Source organism: Bos indicus, chromosome 11, assembly GCF_029378745.1.
Source record: "Bos indicus isolate NIAB-ARS_2022 breed Sahiwal x Tharparkar chromosome 11, NIAB-ARS_B.indTharparkar_mat_pri_1.0, whole genome shotgun sequence".
In the NCBI taxonomy this organism is placed as follows: Eukaryota; Metazoa; Chordata; class Mammalia; order Artiodactyla; family Bovidae; genus Bos; species Bos indicus.
This window is the reverse complement of record NC_091770.1, coordinates 4,275,313-4,300,192: the sequence shown is the minus strand read 5'-3', so window position 1 is coordinate 4,300,192 and position 24,880 is coordinate 4,275,313. Positions and strand designations below refer to the sequence as shown.

At 41.6% G+C, this 24,880-nt stretch overlaps 1 protein-coding gene across 2 annotated transcripts; it reads right to left on the bottom strand.

Moving 5' to 3' along the window:
- Nucleotides 1–10,147: 10,147 nt before the first annotated feature.
- On the bottom strand, nt 10,148–24,826 carry MRPL30 (mitochondrial ribosomal protein L30). Of its 2 annotated transcripts, XM_019969782.2 has the most exons (7): nt 24,695–24,824; nt 23,399–23,571; nt 17,717–17,794; nt 16,116–16,196; nt 10,755–10,901; nt 10,448–10,521; nt 10,148–10,369 (listed from the first exon to the last, which is right to left on the bottom strand). In XM_019969782.2, the coding sequence occupies exons 3-7, from the start codon at nt 17,765–17,767 to the stop codon at nt 10,237–10,239; spliced, it is 486 nt and encodes a 161-aa protein (XP_019825341.1). In that variant the 5' UTR covers nt 17,768–17,794; nt 23,399–23,571; nt 24,695–24,824; the 3' UTR covers nt 10,148–10,236. The 2 variants fall into 2 exon arrangements, with proteins under 2 accessions (XP_019825341.1, XP_019825342.1); XM_019969783.2 differs by lacking the exon at nt 23,399–23,571 and having other exon boundaries at nt 24,695–24,826.
- Between the last annotated feature and the right edge of the window lie 54 nt (nt 24,827–24,880).

Sequence of the window (24,880 nt, the reverse complement as noted above, 5' to 3'; positions counted from 1 at the left end):
GATTAGGAGGACACAGTGGCTAGGGCATTCTGGAGCAACGTGGTGAGGCCAGCCGTGGGAGCAGGAGATGCCAGTGAGAAGGGAGCGGCAAAACAAAAGCCAGTGATGAGGTGGGAAAGTGTGGTGGGGCAGGACCCACCGGTGAGAAGGGAGACAATGAGCAGAGCCTGGACAGGTGCAGTGAGGGAAAACGAGCCTGTGGAAGGCACTCCAGCAGAGGCTGGGAGACCTTGTAGGTCCACTGAGAAGGTGGAGGCTGGTGTCAGGGAGGCTCAGAAAGGGCTGTGGACACTGAAGTGGGAACAGTGGAAGCAGCATCTTCTCCAGGCTCCTCAAACAGCAGAATGCCAGCTCTGGGAGATTCCACATATGTACATGCATGAAGACACCTCACAGCCAGATACTGACATGCAGTTGTTGACAGTGGCCCTTATCGGGGACATCCTTGGGAATGCGGTGGGCAGGACACAAGCCTCAGACAGGGAGGAACAGGGGCAGGGTTTCCTGGTGGGGGCAGTGGCACCTGATGGTTACTCCCACCCTGTTCCCTGCACCCTGTTCCTCACCCCCATGGCTTGATCTCAGATTCTCTTCCCTAGAGATTCCCCTCACATGTCATGCCAAGCCATCCTGAGGGCCTGGAATTGCACCAGCCATGCTGGGAAAAGGAATACAGAAAGCAGGGAAGTGACGGATCCCCCTGCACAGAAGAGAAAGGAAGACTTGGACCACTTGAGTTTCTTTCTGGCAAGTTCTCCAAGCAGAGGAACCAGCAGACTGGGTTACCTGCAGTGAAGCTAGGAGCAGAGATACTCTAAAGAGGTGGAGGCTGGGTGGAATGATCTTAAGGAGAGATCCTAGCAGCTTAGACCCTGAAAGCAACAAGAATTAGCATCAGGGGACTTCCCTGGTGGTCCAGTGGAATCCACCTTGCAATGCAGGCGACTTGGGTTCAACCACTGGTCAGGGAACTAAGATCCCACATGCCATGGGGCAACTAAGCCCACGCTGCAACTCTTGAGCCCAGGCAATGCAATGAAAGACCCTGCAAGACACAACAAAGTGCCCCAACTAAGGCCTGACGCAGCCAAAAAAAAGAATTAGCATCGAGAGTGCTGGCTCGACACAGACCCAAAGACACACCTGGAGCTTGGTAGGTTCCCTTTACTGCATCTCAGAAAAAGTTCTTTGGGAAGGACTTTACAGGATTTGGCTTTTATTAGACGATTTTGATGAGTGTTCAAAGAAGCAGGGGTTGCTCAGGATTGGACGCTGTCAGGAAAAAGAGATGGCTCTATGACTGGTGTCTTCATTAATCTCATCTAGAAGGTGAGAGGGAAGAAGTGAGGCTGAAGCTGTGTGACAAGGAGCAGCAGCCCCCACGTTACCCAGAAGAGGGGAATGTTCAGTCAGTTTTCTGGCTTGAACAATGTTGGTGTTTTCATCTATGCTCAGACATGATTACACAATGAGCTTGTTTTTGTCTTGATCCGTCAGTCACAGATGGAGAAGGAAATGTCAGCCTACTCCAGTATCCTTGCCTGGAGAAGCCCATGGACAGAGGAGCCTGGTGGGCTACAGTCCATGGGGTCACGAGAGTCGAACACAACTTAGCAACTAAACCACCATCAGTCACAGCGACTTTATCTGATGTTGGTGATCTGTGAAATCGCTCCAGCTCCTAGACACACCAAGGTGTGATGGTTCCAAGCCAGCTCCTGACTGTCAGAGTTGTTTTTCTCTAATGATCCTCCTTGGCCAAAGACCTCCTTGGACAAAGTCAGACCACAGGCATGAATCCACGACAGCCAGATTTTTCACTTGTCAAGAGTTTGCTGATTCAGGAAATTCCCTGGGGGTCCAGCGGTTAGGACCACTGGCGGGGGCATGGGTTCCATCCCTGGTTGGGGAACTAAGATCCCGAATGCCGTGGGGTGTGGCAAAAAAGAAAAACAAAACAGGAAAGTCTGCCAGGTGAGACCAGGAAGATGTCCAGAGGGCATAGTCTTTATTGGACCAGAGCTAATGGCCCCTCTGCTGTCGTAGGATGAGTTGCTGAGTCATCTGATGAGACAATGACTGCACAGCAGCATTTAAGATTTTGGACAGGATACAAGGACAAAAGATAGAAGGCAGGAGGAGAAGGGACGACAGAGGATGAGATGGCTGGATGGCATCACCAACTCAATGCGCCTGAGTTCGGACAAACTCCAGGAGGTAGTCAAGGACAGGGAAGCCCGGCATGCTGCAGTTCACGGGGTTGCAAAAAGTTGGACATGACTTAGCAACTGAACAATAACAACAATGACCAACCATAACACAGGCAAGTACCAGAAACCAAAAGATCATGAGTCTTGTGACAAGTTTTACAAAGCCAGCGTCCCGGATTATAAAACCCAAGCAATGAAAACACTGAAGACACCCCAGAATCCAGCAGGTGGATTCTAACCCTTTAGAGAATCTAACCCTTTAGAGAATCAGGTGTTTTATTTATTCTTATATCCACAGTTGTGCATGCCCTGTAGTATATAAATACAACCAGAAATACACCGCCTCACCCCCAACCACCACCAGCTGAGAGGAAATCAAGGTGTTCAAAGGGGCTTTGAACATCCTGTCTAGACTTGTCAGAACTGCATTGCTGGCAGGTAGGATGTGCAGTGGAAAAACCTTCAGTGATATCTTTAAAATTACCCTACCAGCGCTGGCCCAGTGCTGCTGCTGCTGTTCCTCTGCCTCTGGGTAATATCACAAAACATACTTGCTAAGTTTCACTTTTTATTATGTCCACCTCCTCACATATAGAAAAGCACTTCAAGGCTCTTTCATTCTTTGTCAGTTTTGTAGGGCTCCTGTGATGATCAGCACATTTGTTTCTAAAGCATCATGGACTAACTCCAAATCAGCTACCTAGCCTATCGGTATAAATATTTAGTTTTGTTACTGGGCAGATCTGGGAGAGGGCATTGAATGGATATAATGTTTTAAATATTTTTTAAAAAATTATTTATTTATTTATGGATGCACTGGGTCCTTGTTGCTGCACTGGGCTTTCTCTGGTTGTGGTGAGTGGCGGGCTGCTCTTCACTGTGGTGCTCAGGTTTTTCACCGTGGTGGCTTCTCTCGTGGAGCTCAGGCTCTAGGGTGCTCAGGCTTACTTGCTCCGTGGCATGTGTGATCTTGGACCAGGGATCCAATCCATATCCCCTGCACTGTCAGGCAGATTCTTAATCTCTGGACCAAGGAAGTCCAAATGGATATAATTTTTGAAGAAAGCTTATATTTCAAGGGCAAATTTGAGTCTGATAACCCATTTAAAATTTAAAATGACTTAGTAATTTTTAATTTTACTAAGTATGCATAATCTACACACACAATTAAATCAGTTATTCAGGGGAGTCTTTAGAAGGTCAGTGTAGGGTATGGCTAGTTCCCTGAGGCAAGCAACTGTGGGCTGTCCCTTTGTGGGAGAGGGAAGGAGGTGGCTGGGTTTAGAGTGACAATACTGGACAGCGATGTGTGAAGGAACAGCACCAGTTTACCACAGGTTAGGTGATTATCTGAAAGATGCCAGGGGTTTACTGTCAGTGGGAGTCTATATAGCACAGCATGGGAAGCCATTAAGATTAATGGAGACCCAAGAACTAAATCAACTGAAGTTTTCATACTTTTATTATTGCTGCTGTGGTTCTTAGACAAGGTGGATACACATCTTGGCTACTGGAGGTGAAGAAAGACTGAAATAAGCCAAGAGCCTCTGGTGATTTCCATTTAACTGAAGCTGTTCCCTAGTACCTGTTCAGATTCATAATAATAAAGGGAGTGGGGGCAAGGGGAGAATTTTTAATTTCAGAACAGTGGAGAAAACTTCTAGAAGATATTTTTATGGTACCAGTCTTTGTGTCCAAGGACTATGTTTAACTTAAAAAATATATTCACTGAAATGTATTTAATGGACATATAACTAACCTAGGAAGATCAATTCCCCCTACTTTTTATTTTTTGTTGATATTACTTTTTAAAAGTAATTTTGCCCCCATAGGTAGATTTATTTTACAGGAGACAGGGATCAAGACCATCCCCAAGAAAAAGAAATCCAAAAAAGCAAAATGGCTGTTTAAGGAGGCCTTACAAATAGCTGAGAAAAAGAAGAGAAGTAAAAAACAAAGGAGAAAAGGAAAGATAACCCATTTGAATGCAGAGTTCCAAAAAATGGTAAGGAGAGATAAGAAAGCCTTCCTCAGTGATCAGTAAAAAGAAATACAGGAAAACAATAGAATGGGAAAGACTAGAGATCTCTTCAAGAAAATTAGAGATACCAAGGGAACATTTCATGCAAAGATGAAATGGTGTGGACCTAACAGAAGCAGAAAATATTGAGGTGGCAAGAATACACAGAAGAACTCTACAAAAAAGAGCTTCACGACCCAGATAATCACAATGGTGTGATCACTCACCTAGAGCCAGACGTCCTGGAATGTGAAGTCAAGTGGGCCTTAGGAAGCATGACTATGAACAAAGCTAGTGGAGGTGATGGAATTCGAGTTGAACTATTTCAAATCCTGAAAGATGATGCTGTGAAAGTGCTGCACTCAATATACCAGCAAATTTGGAAAACTCAGCAGTGGCCACAAGACTGGAAAAGGTCAGTTTTCATTCTAATCCCAAAGAAAGGTAATGCCAAAGAATGCTCAAACTACCACACAACTGCGCTCCTCTCACACGCTAGTAAAATAATGCTCAAAATTCTCCAAGCCAGGCTTGAACCATGAACTTAGAGATGTTCAAGCTGGTTTTAGAGGCAGAGGAACCAGAGATCAAATTGCCAACATTCGCTGGATCACTGAAAAAGCAAGAGAGTTCCAGAAAAACATCTATTTCTGCTTTATTGACTATGCCAAAGCCTTTGACTGTGTGGATCACAACAAACTGTGGAAAATTCTAAAAGAGATGGGAATACCAGACCACCTGACCTGCCTCTTGAGAAACCTATATGCAGGTCAGGAAGCAATAGTTAGAATTGGACATGGAACAACCGACTGGTTCCAAATAGGAAAAGGAGTACATCAGGCTGTATATTGTCACCCTGCTTATTTAACTTATATGCAGAGTACATCATGAGAAATGTTGGGCTGGATGAAGCACAAGCTGGAATCAAGATTGCTGGGAGAAATATCAATAACCTCAGATATGCAGATGATACCACCCTTACGGCAGAAAGCAAAGAACTAAAGAGCCTCCTGATGAAAGAGGAGAGTGAAAAAGTTGGCTTAAAGTGCAACATTCAGAAAACTAAGATCATGGCATCCGGTCCCATCACTTCATGGCAAATAGATGGGGAAACAGTGGAAACAGTGTCAGACTTTTTTTTTTTTTTTGGTTCCAAAATCACTGCAGACGGTGACTGCAGCCATGAAATTAAAAGATGCTTACTCCTTAAAAGGAAAGTTATGACCAACCTAGACAGCATATTAAAAAGCAGAGACATTACTTTGCCAACAAAGGTCCGTCTAGTCAAGGCTATGGTTTTTTCCAGTAGTCACGTACGGATGTGAGTTGGACTACAAAGAAAGCTGAGTGCCAAAGAATTGATGCTTTTGAACTGTGGTGTTGGAGAAGGCTCTTGAGAATCACTTGGACTGCAAGGAGATCCAACCAGTCCATCTTAAAGGAGATCAGTCCTGAGTGTTCACTGGAAGGACTGATGCTGAAGCTGAAACTCCAATACTTTGGCCACTTTGATGTGAAGAACTGACTCATTTGAAAAGATCCTGATGCTGGGAAAGATTGAAGGTGGGAGGAGAAGGGGATGACAGAGGATGAGATGATTGGATGACATCACCAACTCGATGGACATGGGTTTGGGTGGACTCCGGGAGTTGGTGATGGACAGGGAGGCCTTGCGTGCTGCAGTTCATGGGGTCACAAAGAGTTGGACATGACTGAGCGACTGAACTGAACTGAAGGTAGATTTAATCCTAGGAATTTTTTTCTTTTTGATCTGATGGTGAATGGGATTGTTTCCTTAATTTCTCTTTCTGATCTTTCATTTTTGGTGTATAGGATTGCAAGAGATTTCTGTGTAGTAATTCTGTATCCTGAAACTTTACCAAATTCATTGATGAGCTCTAGTAGTTTTCTGGTAGCATCTTTAGGATTTTCTATGCATACTTCTTTTCCAATTTGGGTTTCTTTTATTCCTTTTTCTTCTTTGATTATCATGGCTAGGACTTCCAAAACTATGTTGAATAATAGTGGAGACAGTGGACATCCTTGTCTTGTTCCTGATCTTAAGAGGAAATGCTTCCAGGTTTTCTACCATTGAGAATGATGTTTGCTGTGGGTGTGTCGTATATGGCCCTTATTATGTTGAGGTATGTTCCCTCTGGGCTTCCCAGGTAGCTCAGTGGTAAAGAACCCGCCTGCCAATGCAGGAGACTTGGGTTCCATCCCTGGTTTGGGAAAATTCCCTGGAGGAAGAAATGGCTATCCACTCCAGTATTCTTGCCTGGGAAATCTCATGGACAGAGGAGGCTGGCAGGCTACAGTTCACTGGGTCAAAGAGTCAGACACGACTGACTGACTGAGCAGGTACACATGCATAATTAACTACATTATCATTAACTGAAGTGATCAATAATTTTTTCTCCAAACAATGAAGAAAATTAGAGGACAGAAAATGAAAAATTGTTTGGCTATTTTTTTCTCCAATCATTTCATATCATCTTACTACTTTCGAGGGAAAAATAAATATAAGTAATCTTATCCAAAGGCATTTCATCATTTGTCACTAGATTGCCATGCTAAGCAATAAGGGTAAAATTTTTATTTAGTGATTAATGTTTTGTATCTGTTTCTTATTTGGAAACTGTCCAGACTTCTAGTCTTTTTTTTTTTATTTTTGGCCAGGCTGCATGGCATGTGGGAGATTACCTCCCTGACCAGGGATTGAACCTGCGCCTCCTGAAGTGGAAGTGTGGAATCTTAACTACTGGACTGCCAAGGAAGTCCCCCAGTCTTAATTAATTAATTATTTACCTAAGATATTAAAGTTGAGAAAAGTTTTAATGTATAAAACAGATTGTGACATGTATACTTTAAAAAAGGTGACAGATGGTTTAGACAGTAATTTAGACCCTTGATATTTTTATCAAGCTGTGTGCTTGAAAGTCAATACTTAATACTCCTCAAAATATAAGAAGGGAAGAATACCACCTACATTAAAAAAAGTCTTTAAAAAATTTTTTTAAAAAAAACAAGACAAATAATGTCTTCATTGAGATTTCTTTTCTTTTTGTTCTAAAGTATCTCCCAAACACACAATTTTGCTCATGGCGAAAGCTTCCTAAAGTGGCCAGTGCAATTCCAAACTTTGGTGAAACTGTGACAGAATGATAAGCATACTATTAACAGTTAGTACTGTTATCAAGAAAAGATGAAGAAAACAGGTGTTTGGACTGAAAGAGGCACCATTTAGATTGAGAAGACCCTGGGAAGTGGAGAGGCTCTTAAAAAGATAGTACTTAGGTAACTTTATCTCCCTTGAGCCTGACCAAAGGGCCAATGGTTTCACCAAGGAGTGGCCAGACAAACCTTGTGAAATAAAGCAATTCTCAGAGACACAAAGACAGGGGAGAAGAAGTCCCTACAAAGTGGCTCAGATGGTAAAGCATCTGCCTGCAATGTGGGAGACCCTTGTTCGATCCCTGGGTTGGGCAGATCTCCTGGAGAAGGAAATGGCAACCCACTCCAGTACTCTTGCCTGGAGAATCCCAGGGACAGAGGAGCTCGGTAGGCTACAGTCCAGGGGGTGGCCAAGAGTCAGACATAACTGAGACTTCACTTCACTTCACTTCACAAGGTTTGAAATGATGGGAGGCAAAGGAGTATGAATCTTGGGATTCCCCTTGTCCAACTTGAGGATGGACTTGACCAGGCTTGGCATATCAACTTCATGGAGGCCCCCTGACCCCGGCCCCTGGTGGTCATGTCTTTGTGGAACTTCCCTCCTCCTCGAATGTGGGCTGGACCCATGACTTGCTTCTAACCAGTGGAATGCAACAAAGGAGATGGAATCCAGATGACTGCATTTACATGATAACCTAAGAGGTAGCACCCATCTTGCTGGAGTCTCTCACTCTGATGCTGCTTTTAAAGAAGCAGCTTGCCTTGATTTTTACAGCCACGAGGAAATGAATTCTGCCAACAACCTGGGAGAGCTTAGAAGCAGATACCTGTTCTGTCAAGGCTCTGACAAGAGGCCAGTTTTGGCTGATACCTTTTTTGTAACCTTGTCAGACCCTAAGTGGACTAGCAAGCTAAGCCATGCCCAGATGCCTGACCCAGACAAACAGTGGGGTAATGAGCACATGTGGTTTTAAGCGGCTGAGACTGTGGTACTGTCACACGACAACAGAAAACAAACGCTCTAGCCTGTGCTCATCTCCCAACAGGCTTTTACTCTTCTGGACAATTTCATTTCTAAACATCCAAATGAAGATTTAGATATTTTCCTTTAGTCAGGCATAGCTAAGGTTAAAATAACTTATCCAAACTTTGTTAGACTCTTTGGGTAAAAATTAACCAATGGTCCTCTCCCCATGTAAAACAATATTAGCCCACTAAAAGATGGGAAAACATCAGCAGGGGCAACTTTCATATCCACAACTGGCCTCAAGCTAACTCCAGCATGGACAGCTTCTGTTGTGGCAAATAGGTATCTCTCCAGTTAGAATGGGGGATTTCCCTGGTGAGGGGGATTTCCCTGATGGCAAAGATGGTAAAGTGTCTGCCTGCAATGTGGGAGACCTGGGTTCGATCCCTGGGTCAGGAAGTTCCCCAGGAGAAGGAAATGGCAACCCACTCCAGTACTCTTGCCTGGAAAACTCCATGGATGGAGGATCCTGGTAGGATACAGTCCATGAGATCCCAAAGAGTTGGACACGACTGAGTGACTTCACTTGAACCAGTTAGAACCAGCCCTGTGAAGTTAGTATCCTTCCACTTTATATCCTCTCCAGGCTATATATGTACCGGATGGTCAGTAATTGTGGAACTGAAACTGTGACTCCTTGAAGTTTATTAATTCATGGATCTGGCTTCACTTCAGGCAGCACTTCTGCTTGATGCCTAGACTTTGACAGGACAGACACAGGACCACAGGCAGCGAGTATGCCAATGTTACTGCTGCCTGAGCCAGGTTTTAGGAGAGTTGAAGGAAGGAAAATAAAGGGCAACAGAATTCCGAGTCTTCAGCATCATCTTTAGTTATCAGTTGCCACAGATCTCCCAGTACTAAACCTCTCCTAAAATTCTTACTTCTCCCCACCCCTACAACTATCTGAAAAGGAAACAAAGGAAAGGAAATAATTTTCCCTATAGAATTTGTCCCTTCTCATTCTTTTTTTAAATAATAAACCTCAACTGTTGGCAGAGGTTTCTAGGAATTCAAGGAATATCAATAAAGTTTAGGCCAAATGAGATTTATAACTAGAAAATAGATACTACTGGGTGTTAAAGAATAGAATGAAGCCAAGTCCACATATGAACTTATAGAGATGACAGCACACAGCAATCTGTCAAGCTATACCCGGTGTCTAATGCCTCTGGCTGAATCTCTGTTCTCCAACAGAGCAGACTAAGCTCCTTTAGGGCAGGAACCACATCTGGTCAGCTCTGGATTTCCCCAACACATAACACACTCTTTACTCAAAGGGCTACTTATAGGCTCTGTAACAACCTAGAAGGATGGGATGGGGAGGGAGGTTCAAGAGGACATATATATACCTACGGTTAATTCATGTTGATGTTTGGCAGAAACCAACACAATACTGTAAAGCAACTATCCTTCAATTAAAAATTTAAAAAAAATGTTTTTAAAGGGCCACTCATAGAGTGTGCTGAATCCAAATGAGAAAACCAGTTTTTAAAAAAGTTAATGATGATTGCTAAGGTGTCACCTGAACCCACGTGTTTAAACATTGCTATTCTTACCCATTTTCCAGTTCACTACTGGGGGGTGGTTGGGGAGGAAGGGGAGATAAACTACCGAGGGTGGGGTGGGGAGTGAATTAAACCAATTAATAGCACTAAAACCTCCAAGTCTACACCAAGGAAGAATCACACCATGTTTAGCCAGTGAAAAGGATTAGAATTTTTTCAATATTTTAATGAGAACTTTCTCACCATCTTTAAATAGAAATGACTTCCACTTTTTACTCTGAAGCTGCTGGGCCGTCAGCACTTCTTCGCTTCCTGGTCCGCTGGGTTCAGAAGCCACCGCGTGACCAGCTCGCCAGTGCTCTTCAGGCACGTGTTGGACATGTCCTCCTCTGTTGGGAGACCCTGGGGCAGCTTCAGGGGCTTGATTCTGTGACATGAGAGGATGCTGTTAGTGTCATACCAGGTAACACATTTTAAGAAACTGCTAGAATAACAGATAACAAACCTTATCAAATGTTTAACTATTTTCAGCTTTGCATTCACTGAAGGGATATTCTTGTGAACTTGAGGAGTGTGTGCCTACAAACAAAGGAAACAACATTAGGGATCAATTTCAACAGTGCAGATGGTCCCATGTGTCAGGAAGAGGTTAAGGTGAAGTCTCCTTCTATCTAAATCAAACTTTCTAATACATTACATGAAATAATACGTTTAAACAAAAGAAATATTGAATAAGTAGGTTAAAAGTTTTAAAGGTGGAAAATTTACAGCAAATTTAAACAACACTAAAGATGACTAAAACAGGTACATACTTTTTGTAACCCAAGCATCTTTATTATATCTTTCTCCCAATATGGACGTCTTTTTGTACTTTTTATTCTGGTAACAATATGCAGTTTATGAGGTTGCTGTGGATCCCCACCATATTTTTCATGATCTTCAGGTGAAGGCCGAAAAACCTAGAAAGAAGAACTATAAATGATAAATTTTCAACATAGCTTCAATGTACCCCCAAAACTTCAAACAACTACATTATGATTTCATATCTAATCATTCTACAATCCTCATCCTCAAATTGAACATTTCTACCAGTCCAACTACTCAGATAGATGAAGTCAAAGGAGTTCATGCACTAAGAAAAACATCACATAGCCAGGGATTTTGTTTTGTTTTGATAAAGAACAAAGCAGGAGGAACCGGATGACAAATGCCAGGAGAAGGCACTGCACTATACCGATGGGCCTTGAACTGCATCCCCTACCCCATTCAAGGAGGGGATAAATATAAACTTACAATAACACTTGGGTATTATTAAAAAGAAGTATGCACTGGGCTACATCCCCAAATAAGGATATATGTATAACACTATTTGTAATACTGAAACATTTAAAGGCCATATCCATATTCCTCAAGAGAACAGCTAAAAAATTATGATTATTGCATAGTCATAATTATTACATTCTAAATAAAACTAGTAATAATATAACTAAATCAGATATGATGCAAATAAATTACGTTGGATTCTACTGAATTTAATGCTGCTATTAAAATAAATAAGGCTTACATTTACCACTTTTGTAGGTACTAACTTTGAAGGATGGTCACAATATACTCTTGAGCAAAAACAACCAAATTTCCACACCACAAAAAAACAAATTTCCACATCACTATGTGTAGCAGGATTCTGTATTTGCTTCATCTATACCAAACAGAGGTTCGTGACATTGTACAGCAGACAGGGATCAAGACCATCCCCATGGAAAAGAAATGCAAAAAAGCAAAATGGCTGTCTGGGGAGGCCTTACAAATAGCTGTGAAAAGAAGAGAAGTGAAAAGCAAAGGAGAAAAGGATATAAACATCTGAATGCAGAGTTCCAAAGAACAGCAACAAGAGATAAGAAAGCCTTCTTCAGCGATCAATGCAAAGAAATAGAGGAAAACAACAGAATGGGAAAGACTAGAGATCTCTTCAAGAAAATTAGAGATACCAAGGGGACATTTCATGCAAAGATGGGCTCGATAAAGGACAGAAATTGTATGGACCTAACAGAAGCAGAAGATATTAAGAAGAGGTGGCAAGAATACACAAAAGAACTGTACATAAAAGATCTTCATGACCCAGATAATCATGATGGTGTGATCACTCACCTAGAGCCAGACATCCTGGAATGTGAAGTCAAGTGGGCCTTAGAAAGCATCACTACAAACAAAGCTAGTGGAGGTGATGGAATTCCAGTTGAGCTATTTCAAATCCTGAAAGATGATGCTGTGAAAGTGCTGCACTCAATATGCCAGCAAATTTGGAAAGCTCAGCAGTGGCCATAGGACTGGAAAAGGTCAGTTTTCATTCCAATCCCAAAGAAAGGCAATGCCAAAGAATGCTCAAACTACCACACAATTGCACTCATCTCACATGCTAGTAAAGTAATGTTCAAAATTCTCCAAGCCAGGCTTCAGCAATACGTGAACCGTGAACTTCCAGATGTTCAAGCTGGTTTTAGAAAAGGCAGAGGAACCAGAGATCAAATTGTCAACATCCGCTGGATCATAGAAAAAGCAAGAGAGTTCCAGAAAAACATCTATTTCTGCTTTTCTGACTATGCCAAAGCCTTTGACTGTGTGCATCACAAGAAACTGTGGGAAATTCTGAAAGAGATGGGAATACCAGACCACCCGACCTGCCTCTTGAGAAACCTACATGCAGGTCAGGAAGCAAGAGTTAGAACTGGACATGGAACAATAGACTGGTTCCAAATAGGAAAAGGAGTACATCAAGGCTGTATATTGTCACCCTGCTTATTTAACTTACGTGCAGAGTACATACATCATGAGAAACGCTGGACTGGAAGAAACACAAGCTGGAATCAAGATTGCCGGGAGAAATATCAATAACCTCAGATATGCAGATGACACTACCCTTATGGCAGAAAGTGAAGAGGAACTAAAGAGCCTCTTGATGAAAGTCAAAGAGGAGAGTGAAAAAGTTGGCTTAAAGCTCAACATTCAGAAAACTAAGATCATGGCATCTAGTCCCATCACTTCATGGGAAATAGATGGGGAAAGAGTGGAAACAGTGTCAGACTTTATTTTTTGGGGCTCCAAAATCACTGCAGATGGTGATTGCAGCCATGAAATTCAAAGATGCTTACTCCTTGGAAGAAAAGTTATGACCAACCTAGATAGCATATTCAAAAGCAGAGACATTACTTTGCCAACAAAGGTCCGTCTAGTGAAGGCTATTGTTTCTCCAGTAGTCATGTATGGATGTGAGAGTTGGACTGTGATGAAAGCTGAGCACCGAAGAATTGATGCTTTTGAACTGTGGTGTTGGAGAAGACTCTTGAGAGAGTCCCTTGGACTGCAAGGAGATCTAACCAGTCCATTCTAAAGGAGATCAGTCCTGGGTGTTCATTGGAAGGAATGATGCTAAAGCTGAAACTCCAATACTTTGGCCACCTCATGCGAAGAGTTGTCTCATTGGAAAAGACTCTGATGTTGGGAGAGATTGGGGGCAGGAGGAGAAGGGGATGACTGAGGATGAGATGGCTGGATGGAATCACCAACTCGATGGATGTGAGTTTGCGTGAATTCCAGGAGTTGGTGATGGACAGGGAGACCTGGCGTGCTGTGATTCATGGGGTCGCAAAGAGTCAGACACGACTGAGCGACTTAACTTTACTGATACCATGATGAGTGTGTACATGTGATATATTCTATAAATATTGATTCTAAGAATATGACCTTAAATTCTAAACATGAATCAAACAATTCTATACATATGTGTGTGTGTTAGTCCTTCAGTCGTGTCTAACTCTTTGGGACCTCATGGACCATAGCCTATCAGGCTCCTCTGTCCATGGAATTCTCCAGGCAAGAATACTGGAGTTGGCAGGGGGTCTTCCTGACCCAGGGATCAAACCCAGGTCTCCTAATTGCAGGCAGATTCTTTACCACTGAGCCACCAGGGAACCCATATATGTGTGTGTATACATGTACACATACATACACACACCCTTAAATGCAGAAAGGTCTCAAAAACATTAAGTCGAGAGTCATACCTTTGGAGAAACAGACTGAGGAAGGACAAAAAAAGATGTTACTTTAATCACAAAGAATATTATTCAATCATTAATTTCTCCATGGAGGATCAGGTTACATTGCTAAGTGATGAAAGCAGCTAGAGAAGCATGACAGCCAAGATGATGCACATCTTTAAAAATACATAAAAGAGGAGTACATGGAGGGTGTGGGCAGTGGTTGTCTCCAAACAGGTGGGATGAAGGATATTTTTCTAGAGCTTTTGATGAAATGTTGGGTGAGAAGAATGGTGGCAGACACAGGATGGGGTAGGCACACCAAAGAAAAGGAGAGACGACATAAAGAAATGGTGTGAGGACCATGAAATATTCAGGAAAAGTCAGTGGTTCCATGTGAATAAGGTAGGAAAAAAAAACATGAAAAGCAATGCAAGGGGAGTTAAACCAAGCTCAACTATGCTGAGTCTTTAGAAATTTCCAGAAGGCATATAAAGCTATTGGAGATTTGAAACAATATGACATTTCAAAGATAGACTTGGAAAGAAAACTCTTTCAAAAGAACTGGAGGTGGAGACTGATACAAAAAAAAACTCAAGAAGGACTTAGGGACATGGTTTAAGGGTCTGAATTACAGCAGCTGGAACAGAAAAGGACTGATCTAGGGACTCTGGCCAGCAAAATAGATGGATTTGTGGTGGGTGAGGGAGCAGACGGGGTTGAGACTGACTCAAAGGTTTTCAGTCTGGGAAATCAGACAGAGGATCAACTGACATCACTAATACAGGACAAGCATGTTCTTTTAGTTTGCTTATTTGGAGGGAAAGTAAGACAATGAGCTCAATTTTGGATAACTTGAAATACCTATGGGTTATCCAAGCAGCAAGGTTTAGAAATTATTTGAGAAAACAGGAATAAGTCTGGGAGATAAGCAACGGGCTACAGATGCACACTTCAGGGTCATTTCTATGAGGCTGGAAAGTTTTCACACTCACTACAGCTGGCGATCAAAATCACTGCCTTCCACATTTTAAACAAATGTTAACATCTGTACCTATCCTTTTCTTCCAGAAGTTTACAGTCTAAGAAACACGGAAAGATATGACAATGTAGTTGCAGACCATGACTTGGAAAAAAAGAGAGTTCTGATAAAAGAACATCAAGTATGTTAAGGGTATCAAAATAATCGACGGTAATACTATTTTAGCTTTTAAACAATCAGTAGAGAATGCTGGTTGCCAGAGACTGGGGGAAGAAGGTATGAGGAGTTACTGTCTAATGGGAACAGAGTTGTTCCAATTTTGTAAGATGAAGAGTTCTGGAGAGGGATGCTGGTGATGGTCACAGAATAATCTGAAAGTACTTAATATCACTGAGTGAAAGTGTTAGTCGTTCAGTTGGGTCCAACTCTTTCCGACCTCCTAGACTGTAGCTCACCAGGCTCCTCTGTCCATGGAATTCTCCAAGAAAGAATACTAAAGTGGGTTGCCATTCCCTTCTCTAGGGGATCTTCCACACCCAGGGACTGAACCAGGGTCTCCTGCATTGCAGGTAGATTCTTTACCATGTGAGCCACCAGTGAAGCCCATAATATCACTGAAGTGTACACTTAAAAAAACAGTTAAGATACTAAAGTTTATATCTTATGCATTTTACCATAATACTGAAAATTTGGAGAAAACAAAACAAAAATCTATTGAGGGCTTAGCCAGAGTTTTTTGAAACAATGATAGGTACAGACAAGTTTAGCAGAGAAGATCCAAATTAGCAACAGTTGATAGAGAGTGAAAACCAAGAGCCACAGGGACAGTCTGAGCAGGAGGAAGACAGTTTGTTTTCTCAGGACAACGGTGATATGAAAACACAAAATATTAAGGGAAAAAACCATAATATTTTTTGGAATAAACAGGAATAAACAGGTTCTGAGATGATAAAAAATCCACTACTTAAAAGGCCAGTAGCACAACTTTATTTTTAATAATTATTTACCTAAATCACACTATGTTTAAAACTCTACCCTTCTACCTATATTGACAAATAATTTAACGTGAAAGTTTCCAATATTACAAAAACCAGTACCTTTCAAAATACAACATGTTTTTCAAAAATAGTAACAGGAAAACAAAACCTTGTTCTTACTTCATCTGGAATTCTTGACCTCGTAAATTTGTGACGAATCCAGTCTGTACAAACAAGAGGTTCCACACCTTTTGTTGCCGTCTAAAATATGACATAAAACATTTGTTTTTTAGCACTCTATCTAGTGCAGAAACCCAAACCTACTATTTTTAGGTGACGAAAGTCCATTCTTTTTGTTCTTGTGTTAGTTGCTCAGTCTTGTATGACTTTTTGCAGCCCCATGGACTCTAGCTTGCCAGGTTCCTCTGTCCATGGAGTTCTCCAGGCAAGAATATTGGAGTGGGTAGCCATTTCCTTCTCCAGGGATCTTCCCAACCCAGGGATTGAACCTGGGTCTCCTGCATTGCAGGCAGATTCTTTACTGTCTGAGCCATCAGGGAAGCCCTATTCTTATCTAACCTGTAATTATTGAACATTTATCTCAACCACCTAGCTGAATGAATACATCTTATCTTACTACTAACATTAAATATTAATATAAATGTTTAAACCAGCGATTGGAAATAATTTTCTGTAAAGGAGTAGACAATAAATATTTCCAGTTCTGGGCTACATGGTTCCCAGAGCCAAGTCTCAGCTCTGTCACCGCAGGGCGAAAGCAGCCATCGACAATATATAAACAAATCGTTATGGCTGTGTTCTAATAAAACTTTTTCAAAAACAGATGGTGGGCTGAACCTGGCCTGTAGGTTACAGATCATCAATGCGCTCAAGACAACATACGGTAATTTACCCTTCAACAACACAATGTAAAAGAAAGTCAAAATGAGTTTCCAGTTTTCTTTCTAGTCCCAATAGTGCCATCAACTCTGGGTTCCTGTCTCCTGTCCTCTTTCTACAAGCCTCCAGTAGTATTTCTCCTAGGCTGCCAAAGAAAAAGGATTCACTGCCAATCCTTCATACTAGGAAATTCCTCTGGGTAGGCAGTAATCATTCCCTCTATGCCTTCCCTGGACAGCAGAGGGCACTGGGAGAATAAGCAGGAAGAAATGGGGGCGGGGGGTGGGGGGAAATGATGGACACAGGCTCTGATCCACCAGGAAATAATACTGACCACTCAAGATTAATCTGAGGCTAAGGTAAGAATCTCAAGCACCTGACATTATCATCATCTAATTGCAGGCCTACCTAGACTCTGGCCCTCATAAGTAGACTAGGCTACTCCACTGCAATTTCTAAAAGAAAGACCAGGAGGAAATACATGAAAGTACAAACATAAATCATCTCTGGGAAATTGTTTCTCTTCTTTCTATGTTTCTACATTTTTCTAATTTTCTAAGATTGAAAATGGACTCTCTTTAAAATTGAAGGGAAAAAAATCTAAAAAGATTAAGGTGAACAAAGGGGGATCAACACTAGTCATTTTTTACCAGCAAGTTCTCCAGGAAAAGGTCTTTTGTGATTTCAATTCTTTAGGGATAAAACAGCAAATAAACCAAATAAAATCAACTCTCAACATTAAAAAAAAGAAAAAATATATAAAGAAACTTGAAAATTTAACTTGCCTGTATGTTTTGTTAATTAGAAAAGAGATTAAAAGTTCTTAAGGAATAGAACAGCAAGACAACTGAAAAAGATAATTACTGAAAAGAAACACTTACTTGTAGTCTCCCTGGGGGCCTCTGAACTATTGAGCGCAAAATCCCTGCCATGGATGTGGTGGCTGTTCTCCTTAGAGGCTGTGAGACGAAAAAAATAGATCTGTGGGTCACGTATGCTTTGGAAACGGATAGCTCCCCCATTTCTGTAGTAACAAAAAGCTGAGCAAATTGAAAAGCTGGATGTTTAACAGTACAATCTTGGTTGTTTTAATACAATAAAGACAAGAATTAAGTTATAATAAATGTTTTAGTCAGAGTTCAAGAAAACCATAGGCGGTAATTATACATTAACCATGTACCATTTTCACCAAAAAGTTAAACCCTAAGTTGATCTCAACAACAAAAATGGGCAGTGGAGGTTACTATCATTCAAAAAATCTTCAACAGGGAGGGCAGATAAAGAATGCTTTCCTCTAGTATAACAAAAAAAGAAAGAGCTGGAAAGGACTGAAGAAATCCCAACCCCTAATTGGAACTAATGATCTTCTTACTTTATTTATATGGAAAATGAATCCCAGAGAGGTCAGTCATTTCACCCAAGAGCCTCCAGCTTCAGGGTACAACCGAATCAGGTATTCCTGGTGGTCTTATGCACTTTAATTTCTGACTTAAGAGGATGAAGACGAGATCTCCTTATTGACACCGAGGGCAGGAATACCTGCATTTTTCCGTTTGTCTTCTCACTGTTTTACCTCTGCAGACATCTTCCTGTGCAGATCACTACTTCAAAGTTGCCAAATGCCAATTAAAATATTTGACTTCTGAAATTCGTTATCAGCAAAGTTATGAATGTTGTTCTGTTTCTAATTAACCTTAGCAAATGTACGTAATGTCATAATCTGATAGTATTTGACAGTACTTATGTATATAATGTTTCATAAGCATTTTTAATAAGATTTGTACTTTTAAATTTAATATATAATAAAAAGATGTGTTTGAGTGTCAAAAAAAAAAAAAAAAAAAAGAGAGAGTATATGGTCTGGAACCTAATTCTTCTATTACATTTTCATTAAATCCTAATACCTTTCTGTTAAGAACAGTAGGATGCTCTTTTTTGCTTATTTGCATTTTAAACTATTCTTAATGAACATGCACTGCTTTTATAAAGTAAAAGTCACATTTATTTAGACAGAGAACAATTATAGCCTAGTATACTGACTTAAGGGCTTCCCTGGTGGCTCCCTTTGCCAAAGGGCAAAGAATCTACCTGCAATACAGGAGACCTGGGTTCGACCCCTGGGCTGGAAAGATACCCTGGAGAAGGAAATGGCTACCCACTCCAGTATTCTTGCCTGGAGAATTCCATGGACAGAGGAGCCTGGTGAGCTAGAGTCCATGGGGTCACAAAGAGTCAGACATGATTGAGTGACTAACACACACACACACACACACACACTGACTTAAACTGAACGCAGAAAGATTAAGTTCATGAACTACATGCATTAATATATTTTGGATACGTGACTTAATTCATATGTTTCAATTCCGCCCCCCCCCCCCCCCCCCCCCCCCACCGCCTCCAAGAACAGAAAGAAAATAACACCTATCTTGCAAATGAATTATTCTAAAAACATCTAGAACAGTACTTGGCACATCAGAAGCCCTTAATAGATAGTAACTTTTACTATTATAAGATCATTAAGTTATTACAAAGCTATAATAAGAGTACCCTAACCTTATGCCAAAATAAAGTAAGTGCTGTATTTCAATGTCTACCAGATTCTGGCTCACTCAAGCTCTGCAGGTTTTTCCTGTGGTGTGGAAAAAGCAATGAAGTTGGGAAATTAATACAAGATGTCCCCCTAAAAGGGCCTGACTTCAGAAAAATTATCAGCAACTGAACCAGTATTTCAAAATTCTGTATCAGTTTTAGAAGAGCTAACTACTATATTCTGAGTGCCCCCAAAGCAAAAATTTTGTTTTATTCATATTCTATACTTGTGGCATCTAGCACACCATCTGATAGACAGCAGGTACCCAGGGTTTGTTGATGCATGTCTGAATTAATTAATGGGTTTCATCCATGGTCCACTCAACCGAGAATTCAGAAGTAAATCAGAATTTCATAACCATCATTCAGATTTTATACTTCAAACATTACAATACAGCACAGCAATTTCTACTTCAAATTATCCAGTTTGCTTGGCTGGCTGTTTAGATCCTTTGTATCAAGGCTTCTTTAGAAGAGATGCTTACTCCTCCAGCCCTCCAATCAAACAATCTAAATTATTTTCCCTACCATACTTCTTCCTCCAAAGTTAAGTATTTTCTTAGGTACTAACAAAGATAGTAGGTACCTAAGCACAAAGTTAGGTACTAATTCAATTTATTTAGCTTGGCTCTTTGTTAAATCTTTCTCTTATTTAGATTCCAAGCAAAGTGTCCTAATTGGCCTTCCCGCTTCTATTCTCGGAGAAGGCAATGGCACCCCACTCCAATACTGTTGCCTGGAAAATCCCATGGACGGAGGAGCCTGGTAGGCTGCAGTCCATGGGGTCACTAAGGGTCAGACACAACTGAGCGACTTCACTTTCACTTTTCACTTTCATGCATTGGAGAAGGAAATGGCAACCCACTCCAGTGTTCTTGCCTGGAGAATCCCAGGGACAGGTGAGCCTGGTGGGCTGCCGTCTATGGGGTCGCACAGAGTTGGACACGACTGAAGCGACTTAGCAGCAGCAGCAGCAGCAGCAGCAGCTTCTATTCTAATTTCCCCAAGGTCTTTTCCCTACAGCAGCAATCATCTCACTAAATCTGAAATCAGGTAATATCAACACCTCTGCTCAAAACCTTCCAAAGAGCCAGTTTCTCATTGTTAGAGTAGGTGGTTACACACAAGCCAGAGAGGAAGGGTAGAATATCTATGTCATCCGATGACACAGGATTAGTGCTGGAACTAATATTTAGCTAAATAAAGATGTGATGGATATAGAAATAATTATAGATACATATACATACATGGGTTGGCCCTCTTAGCTGAGAGGACCTAAAAACAATGGCATCCCAATAGGAATGAGCACACCCAGTGCTAAGATCTTAGTTCCTAATAGCATTCTCTGATAAAAAGAACCAGGACTCCTTGGAGAAAAGGCTGATTACACAGCTGTAGCAAGGCATATATAAAGCATATATAAAGATAAGTCTGGAGCATCTTGTAGTGCTAGAAAGGAACTACTCAAAAAAGTCAAAAATGACGGGGGTATGTCAAAGGGAATAGAAGCCAACTGAAAGAGCTCCCAGCAGCTACAGCTGAAATAATATGAGCAACAAGGTAAGTAATACAGTTTTGGCATATAACCCAAAACATAAACTAACCATGAATCCATACTGATATAAACAGATGAATAATGAGAGAGAGGGGAAAAAAAAACTCTCTTACAGAAGAATTTCAAATAATTTATGTAGATACTCCCCTCTTAAAGAGGTGGAGAAAAGCTATCAACACTTAAGCATGGGGTATGCTTAAAGACTTTCTGCCAGAGTCAGGAAAGAAGTCGGGGTGGGCGGGGAGGAGGGAATAATGTTACACTAGACAAATCTAACCAACACTACATCTTCAAAGTGATCAAGATTAACATCAGCTGTGATAAATGCCAAGCTGATAGCATGTACGGAATGACAGAACGAGAACAGCACTTCACCTCTATGTCTTCCTTCCAAAAACCCCTTTCATCACTCTAACAGAAAAATATCAGACAGACTCCAGTTGAAGGACATTGTACAAAATACTTGGCCAGTATTTCCTCAAATACCTGACCACCTCAAAACTGTCACGGTCATCAAAACCAAGGTAAGTCTGAGAAACTGTCATAGTCAAGAGGAATACTTGACAACTAAACATAATGTGGTACCTTGGATGGAATTTTGAAAGAGTAAAAGGACATCAGACAAAAACTAAAAAAACCTGAATGAAGTACGACCTTTAGTTAACAAGGTATTCATATTGGCTTATCGATTGTAACAAATATACCACACTGATGTAAGATGTTAATAAAGGGAAATTTTGTGTGGGCAGGTGCCGGAGTCCAGCTCCAGCAGCCAGGGATTCAGCCTGAAGGGATGAGCGGTGTCGGCGAGAAACTGAGGCAGCCTCTCATTTTTCTTGGACTGCCTCTTTATTTCAAGCTTATGATTCTCTTTTATACTTTTACAAAAGCAGTAGGTCAGAGGTTTGATATTTTTAGTTCCCATGGACCCAGATTTATTTTTCTCCAGAAATCATTGTTGCCCCTCAAAAGGAGCTCCTTCCTTACCGATTCTCTTATCTACTTTTTCTCATGTGTCTTTGTGAATACACTGTAACTCATGCTAATGTCTGGGCTGCATATCACATTCCTCAGTTTATTTCTTATCTTTCTAAGTCCTGTTTGCCCCTAGTATCCTAAGCTCACTATTTCTTAGAAAGGGCTTCTACCTAATAATATCTCTAAAGTCCCTAATTTCTATAAGCTATAGTAGAATATGCTAACACTACAGCAATCCTTAAATCTTTAGCTTCTATTTTAATTATTCCTAAGCCCTAAATTCAGCAAACTCTTTTGCCATAAACACTTTTCTCACAAATGGGCTTCAGATAGCAATCCCTCCCATGGCCTCAAGCTGCGGCCTGTGTGCTCACCCTGGAACACTTTTTGTAAAAGTCCTTGAACAAATGTCAGTGATTAACTTTATGAATTACTCTTTGAGCACAGCTGCAAAAGGCTTTATGCCTTCTTATGCTCCTCTCAAAAACAATAAGCACCTTAATATTCTCTTCAGTCAACTCAGCCGAGGAAAGGGAAAAACAAGTCAGAATCACAAAGCCTAACTCCTTCATTCCGGGTCCGTGCCTGCGGAACAAAGGGAGGGGGTTTAGGGCCATGCCTCCATTTTGTCAGTAATGCCTAACGCGGCTCCCGACAGGCAGGGTATATAGGACATATTAGTATCTGCATAACTTTTCTGTAAATCTAAAATTACTCCAAAATTAAAGTTTATTTACTACTAGACTGAAAACTTCTAACTTAACACCTCTTCATTTTAGACTGGCAGCCAGTCCTTAACCTTCCACCCTGAGGATTTCATCTCCAATTATTCTCCTGCTCAGTTGCTATACACACCCGCTGCAAGAAAGCCCTGTAAGTTGCCAGGCAGGCATACTCCCCTGACTATTCCCTCTACTGGAAGGTCCCTGATATCCACATAGTTAATTCTCTCACATCCTTCAATTTCTGGCTCCAATCTCATCTTCTCAATGAGGTCTACCCTGATTCCATTATTTAACATTTTGACCCAGAGGACAATTGTCAGCACTCCCAATGTCTTTTACTCTACTTGACTTTCTTTCCACAGCCCTTAACATCTTCTAACATAATTTAATTACTTGTTAGGTTTGTCGTTTACCATCTGTTTCCACCCAATAGCATGTGAGTTCCACAAGGACAAAGATTTTAAAATTTTGTTTTGTTTTTGGTTTGCTCTATCTATTCACAGATATATTTCAAGCATCTACCTAAGTAGCACAGCCTTGTAGCAGCCACTCAATTTTCGCTGAATGAAGTTTCACTTCCAGACTTCAGAAGGTGTGATAGTCAAAAGTCATTAACTTTCAATAAAGTAAAAGTTGTTCTTAATAATTAGGCACATAACTCTTGAAGCAATTAAAGACCTTGAAGCAATTATACTGTTTCACTGTACAACTACCTTTCTCTCGGACAGATGAAAAGCCAGGAAAATAAATGCAGGGCTTCCCAGGTGGTGCAGAGGTAAAGAATCCGCCTGCCAATGCAGGAGAGGCAAGCGATATGGGTGCGATCCCTGGGTCAGGAAGATCCCTTGGAGTAGTAGGAAATGGCAATTCACTCCAGTATTCTTGCCTGGAAAATCCAATGGACAGAGGCTGGTGAGCTACAGTCCATGGGGTCACAAAGAGTTGGACAAGACTGAGCACACACACACACACATACACATGAGGAGTATGATCCCACTTCCATTCCATTAAAAAGAGAGAGCAATGTCTGTGAAACTCTAGAAGCCTATCAGAGAAACGTTAGCATATCTGAGGACAGAAGGGCAGGCTACCAGAGCTATTTTCTCAAACTTCCACCCCTGGTATTGTCTGATAGGTTTGTTGCTGTTCTTTTACAATGACCGTACATGTAACTGTTCTTAAAAAAAGAAAACTAATTCCTTTTCTAAAGAGGCAAGACATCTATTTAATAGTAAATGGGGGTCGGGAAGGAACGCAGAACGTAGAACTTCCCTTTGAACAAACTGACATCTCTGAGGGCAAGAAATGCCTCTTTTTTGAACTCTAATGCCTACTAGGCAGCCCTCCTAAGTGCCTCTTGGGAAAATACAAAACAAAACAACGCAGAACAAGTAGCTTTGAGTAGGTGGCGATCAAGACACGGTTGCAAAATCACGACTGTTGGTAAAACGGTAATTTTTTTTTTTTTTTGCCTGCGTCCCACAGCAAGCGGGATCTTAAGTTTCTCTACCAAGGGTGGCACCCACGCCTCCTGCAGCCCAAGCGAGGAGTCTTAACCACTGGACCGTCAGGGAAATCCCAAAAGGTAAACTAAGCCAACTCCGTTCTAAATGCAGCAATTTTTAAATTAGACAATTTTGTGTCACCATTAACAATTCGTTAGGCTGACCCCAGCAGAAAGCCAAAGTTACGGATAAAACAGAAGCACAGAAAATGCTAAAACACCCTTTCCCGCCAGACTGCCAGGCCGGGGACGCTCAGCCCTCGAGCTCCAGGAAGCGGGGCTCCTCAGGCCGCATCCCGGGATCCCTCAAACCGGGAGACGTGATCCAGGCGGTAAGCGGCTTTTCGGGAGACCAAGGGCCAACCCTGGCCGCAGGCCCATACAGCTTACTGTGACCCGTAAACCCAGAACTGGATAGACAAAATCAATCCTCTTCTGCATAGGGTTCCCAGATATATGCTCCTAGCAAAAGTGCAATACCTTCAGCCACTCACTCCCCACTCACCAGCAGTTGCTAGAAGTCTCTCAGCCTTAAGTTAACCACTGAGAACAGGAGCCGAGGAAGGACCCAGAGTGCCACACTCAAACTCGGCCGTAACAGTGCGTACACACAGTGCAGCACTTTAGTTCCTGCCGACTCTCTCCCACTCCGGCACCATAAAAAGTGAGCGCAGAGGCGTCACGTGACCGC